The 6,000-nt window shown below is 34.5% G+C and overlaps 1 protein-coding gene across 1 annotated transcript in view; it reads left to right on the forward strand.

Annotated features, from left to right (window-relative positions):
- The first annotated feature begins 4,128 nt into the window (after nucleotides 1-4,128).
- The window catches only part of LOC128182520 (uncharacterized), a 2,429-nt gene continuing 557 nt past the window's right edge, over nucleotides 4,129-6,000 (forward strand). The window contains exon 1 of the mRNA XM_052851199.1: nucleotides 4,129-6,000. This exon is cut by the window's right edge and continues 557 nt beyond it. Within this exon, the coding sequence (XP_052707159.1) occupies nucleotides 4,129-5,799 (1,671 nt within the window). The 3' untranslated portion in view covers nucleotides 5,800-6,000.

Below are 6,000 nucleotides of genomic sequence, written 5' to 3' on the forward strand. Positions count from 1 at the left end.
AAGGTTCGAGGATTTTTCATTTTGCTAGTTACATAATAATAGCAATGCGTTTATTTGCAGAAGTTGCGCACTGTTTCGCTTGTTTCCTATTTATTCGCTAAATTTTCACGATTATTTGCATTTTTATATTCGAACTTTCGAAAGAAATTTCGGGTATATTGTTGTTACCCCTCCGTCCGTTTGTCACGCTTTACTTTCTCAAACTGCTCTTGCATCTTATAAACCAGCAAACTAGACTGAGTTTGATTTAAGTTGTTTTGTCAAAAATTCACTGGTCGTCCTGGGGGTTAAATAATTGGTAATAAAATGGCTTTTTTTTTTATTTAAAAAGAAACCTGCCTCCTCGAAATCCTCCTACATTTTCAACAATAGACAATTAATCTCATGGAATATGTTTTGGGGTGTCATAAAGATACGATATGAAATAAGGTTTCGGAAATTTCTATTTTGTCCTGGGTGTCAATGAAAATGACTTCTTCTTTTTTACCAAAAAGGATGGTTTAAAACATTTCAACACCTTTGCAGTAGTCAAAGTTTTGGGGGGTGTCATTTTGATGCGTAATCGGGTTTCTGATTTTTTCCTCATGGGGATCGGTTGGCAACAAAAGTATGGTTCCAAGAAGTTTTCTTACAACTTTTAGAGGAGCTACGTCATCTCTTGGGATATGATAGGGGTTGTCCTATAAATGTGAAGTAAGGTTTTAAGAATTTTAGTTTCATCAAAGGAGTCAAATAATAGCAGAAAAAATGACGTTTATCACTCCAAATAAACCTCGATCCCAAAACTCCTCTAATGATTTAATGAAAAGACACGTCTAGCGCCCAGTTTGTTATAACTTTATAGACCATACTATCTATGACATGAAATGTGAAGATTATCGATAAATTTAAAATTCACATGCAAACGGTTCAAATCCATAGTGTACATAAAAGGTTAATATTATGAAAATCATAATTTTTAAAAACTACCAGAAATAGCATGTGGCCTTTTAGACATAGTGTTAATTAGGGGCAAACAATTGGTGCGGGTATTGATGTCAAATGACAACATCAAGTTTTTCAAAATTGAGTTTTAATGGGCTTTTATTAGATAAAATTAAACTCCATTGTCAGATAGTAAGAATTGTCAACGTATTAACGACTACATTATAAATCGGGTGATAAATAAATGTTTTTCTAATGTTGAAATGATAGGCATCGTAGTAAAACTTCATTCAAAAAGTTCATTAAGATATAAAAGGTAGATTTATGAAACTCTGTTTACTTTAATATCAAGATATATTGGTATTCATGCATTTAATTTTGCCTCTTTGAATCTATAGTGAACACATTTTATTTTTATTGTAGGAAAAATGATATTAAATTGGGTTCAATGCAAGTAGACAGTTTCGCACTTCGGCCCCTGATCTAGTGGAAAGAATACGTTTGACAATAAGGTTCGAAACTCACTGAGGTGAAATACACAGGAGCCTTATACCAGTGGATCGCACGTAGCGCCGTCTGCTTTATCAGTTGAAGGTGGGAGTTTCCTTGTAAACACTACAGAGGTATGTTCACAGAACTTACATGAATTATGGAACATAAACACTTAAAACTAATTTTAAAAATGAGTAGCTTAAATCTTAAAACTTAACCATAAGAAAAGATTTTACGTTAATTTTCATTTCTCTAAGCTACACCTATAGCCCTATCAGGTTTTCCCGCGTCATGTTATGTTTGTTTTTTTACAGAACCTAGAACACGGTGTAAAACTTGCCGGGAAATTAAATTTTCATCATTTCAAAGTGAAAATATAATTCAAATGCAAGCACGATTGTCTTAAGTAACTGAAGACAAAAACATTTAAATTGTATCTATTGTAATTTACACGATTTTCATAATGTAAAATAATTGTCGATAATATTTTATTCAGAGATGCAACCAATCATAGATCAGTACATTATGTACCGCTACATTATTTGGTAAGTCATGTATATTTAGACATCGATCTACGCAAGAATCGTGATCAATTGAACTAGGTTGTCATAGGATTATTTAAAAAAAACTTTGAAGCTTAGATACCGCCGAAACAATCTAATTAAAATGCCGCCGAAAGTGACTCCCGTAGAATATTGACCCGGGGGTCAAATTTCTACGGAGAAAAGTGACCCAGGGTCAGTATTCTATGACAAGTAAGGTCCTTTTTCTACAGTAGAAAACCATTCCAGACCTATAGATCTACGACCCCCCGCACGTTGAAAACTGACCCCCATAGAATGTTGACTTTACTTATAAACTACAAAGAATTATGGAAATTAAAGGCGATACATTTGGCATCCATATTTGTTGACAGTCCGGGGGTGGGGACAGCGAAAGCATATGAAAGATTAGACAGGACTAAATATGCGCCTCCCGTTTTTCCCTTTTACATAATATAACATCACTTTGAACAAAGCGATGTCTGTGTTTAACTTGAAGTTGCCCCTTCACTAAGCCTTTTCAGGGTTGTGCCCCCCCCCAGTGTTGTTTTCTACTTTCAAGGTATCCAAATGCAGAAACTATTGGGAAATTTGATTTCCACCAAAATTAAAAGCTAAAGTTACAGTACTCTAAAACGATTAAGTTATGAAAAATGTTTATTTTCTTTTTGAAATCCTTCCGCCACAAAAGATAGTCCCTTATTAAACTCTGTAAATACTTAAATTTCTAGTAATCTACTTTATTAAATATAGTTTATTTGGCATTGCAAAAAAATGAATAAACAAGTAACACACACACACACACACACACACACACACACACACACACACATATATATATATGGCTACGAAACTCTTTTAGATGTTTTCGTTTACTTGAAAGAAGTCTAAAACTTTGACTTTTGTTGCGTTCTTCTTTTTAAATTGTTCATTAGAGATTAATAGAAAAGTTTCATGAAAGGCATTACTTTCAAACATTTTAAGCATAATGTAACCCTCATACTTGTCTCATATAAATTGTTTATATTTTCATAATTTTTTTTTTTTACATTTCATCAAAATAACATTTTGAAGCACGAAATCTGACATTTGTAGTTTCAAAACCGGTCAAGCAATATCATTTAAAATTTAAATTTAAATTTACAAGTAAAAACTTTAGGATAGTGAAGAAATGGTATGTATTTTGTATTTATGCATTTTTTTCGACTGAGCATTTTTAAGATTAATTTTTTTTCTGATTGTAATTTAACATATATGAACTCAAATACTAGTATTGCATTTCCTAGCTAGGGTTAACTTGTAAGTTTTCCGGCATACAAACCTAAATAATTCGAAATCCCTTTTCAGCACTTTAATCAAACTGAATCCAGGTCTGTAGCTGACTTTTTTAGAAAAAATTCAGATAGATGACCTCTGAGATACAGCTCTTTATATGTTATAAAGTTGTTCTGAAAACCCGGAGGCCTTGAAATTTCAATGACTTTCCTACACATAGTGGAGAAAACTTCATTTTGACCAAATTTAGCATTTATTTTTTTACAATGGCAATGAATAATTTTCTAAAGTTATAAAAAAAATTAATTATTTCATATGCCTTTTATTGATAGCATTTTTTCACTTTGGTCAGCCCTTCACCTTTTACATAAATTAAAAGGAATATATGTTCATTTATTAATAATAACTCTACGTAGATCAATGTAAAGATGTTTACCTTGGACTTTTTGTTTAATTTATATTCATGTCAATTTCTCCACTTAAATATTTAATGAAACACTTCAATAAAGGAATCTTAATTTTGTTGGAATCTAATTTCCACACCAATTTAAACCGTTCTTTTAACATGCATTTGAAAATGTAAAAACTTTTAGGTTTTCCTCAAAAAGTGGCAATTATTTTTTCGCACATACACATCTGCATACTTGAAAATCTATAAAAGTACACATATTTATATATTAATGAATTAGATTTAATACAGCAAGGCTAGGGTATTTTGCAATATGAAATTGATTTTCATAATATTCTTAGATAATAGTTACAATTTATAGAAGAAAATACAGCAAAAAAAAATCACACTGATATACCCGCACTTGATTCAAATTAATGATATGCTATATAGTATACATAATTATATCTTTGGATTTTATCTGTAAGATACATAAAGGACTTGACCATGGACCCTCGACACAGCGCCCAGGATGTGGTGCGTTGTGATGTGTGTGAAACACCTGTCCCCCCACTACACTGTGACTTCTGTCAGACCAATCTCTGCAAAGCTTGTGTTGGGGAGCATATACTAGATTTATCCCGAAAACATCAGGTGGTATCGTATCGAGACCGAGGAACCACTCCAAATTATCCTAATTGCTCAGAACATGTAAAAGAACAATGTAAACTTTACTGTGAACAATGCGACATTTCTGTTTGTGTTTATTGTATCCCCACTCAAAATCACCAAAGTCATAAGTTGGTAGACATTTTGAGCATTACTGAAAGAAAAACGAATGAGTTACAAAGAGATTTGAAAGAATTAGAAAAATCCCTTTATCCTAAATATCAAGAAATTGCAAGCAACATCCCAATTCAGAAAACTGAGCTAAGTAAAAACTACCAAAAATTGACAACAGCAATTGACAAACATGGAGAAGACTTGCACAAACAAATCGACCATATGATCCAAAAACTGAAATCTGATCTTGATGTAATAGACTCAGAACACCTGGTCGTCTTAAATAAACAGTATGATAAAATTATACGCACCATTTCTGAAATCACACAGAGCATTGCTGAAATAAAGAAATCGTTAGACTCCAATGATGTTAGCCTTGTTTCTTCCTACAAATCAAGGAATGCTGAATTTAGAAAATTGCCTCTTAGGCTCAAACTTCCTCTACCAAACTTCACACCCAAGAAAGTAAACACAGAACAACTTTACCAACAGTTTGGTTCCCTGTCAGCATTCTTCAATTCAACAGAGGAAGACGGCTATACAAGGGAAACTTCAGAGGCAGGATTATCTCCTCTTAAAGTACTGCTTGATAAGCCACATATTATCAGTACTGCCGATACACAGTGCACACGCATATTGAGTGTTGCTTGTCACAGTGATGAAGAAGTCTGGACGTGTAGATACACAGACAACATATTGAGACTTTTCAACCTGCAAGGAGAACTAGTGAGGTCCACCCAAACCACGCCAGGGGGCAGAGCATCGGACATAGCAGCAACAGAGAGTGGGAATCTAGTTTATATTGGAGGCATGGATAGAACTGTAAAAATATTAAAGAATACAGAGATACAGACAGTGATCACACTACAGGAGTGGAGTCCTTGTGGTGTCTGTAGTACCTCCTCTGGTGACCTCCTGGTTGCCATGATCAGTGATGATAAAGAAGCAAAAGTTGTGCGTTACGCTGGGGACACAGAGATACAAAGTATTCAGTACAATGCCAAAAGACGTCTCTATTCATATTATGGAGAAAAATACATCAGTGAGAACAGGAACCTAGATATCTGTGTGTCAGACTATGGAGCCCGTGCAGTAGTGGTGGTCAATCAGGCCGGGAAACTCCGGTTTACTTATACTGGTCCTCCCTCTACTACCTGGGGATCATTTAGTCCATATGGCATCACAACAGACAGCCAGGGGCGGATCCTGACAGCAGACTTCAACAACCACTGTGTCCACATCCTGGATCAGAACGGACAGTTCCTCCGCTACATTGACAACTGTCATTTACAGAAACCATGGGGTTTATGTGTAGACACCAGAGACAACCTCTTTGTGTCTGAGTTCCACACAGGTAAAGTGAAAAAAATACAATATTGCAAAGAAAAAAATTGATTTTATCATAATCAAGTGTCGTTGACGGGGCATATAAATCAGAGCAACTTTCATCGTAACCCGCAAACAGAAACTTTTACTAAAACGCACTTACGTGTGTTACGTTCACGTTTACGTCAACGTTTTCGATCTCACCACGTAAGTGAAACGGTCGCCAGAGACAATCTCACTGTGCCCGAGTAAGGTGAAAAAAATACAATG

The sequence above is a fragment of the Crassostrea angulata genome, chromosome 4 (assembly GCF_025612915.1).
Source record: "Crassostrea angulata isolate pt1a10 chromosome 4, ASM2561291v2, whole genome shotgun sequence".
NCBI lineage: Eukaryota > Metazoa > Mollusca > Bivalvia > Ostreida > Ostreidae > Magallana > Magallana angulata.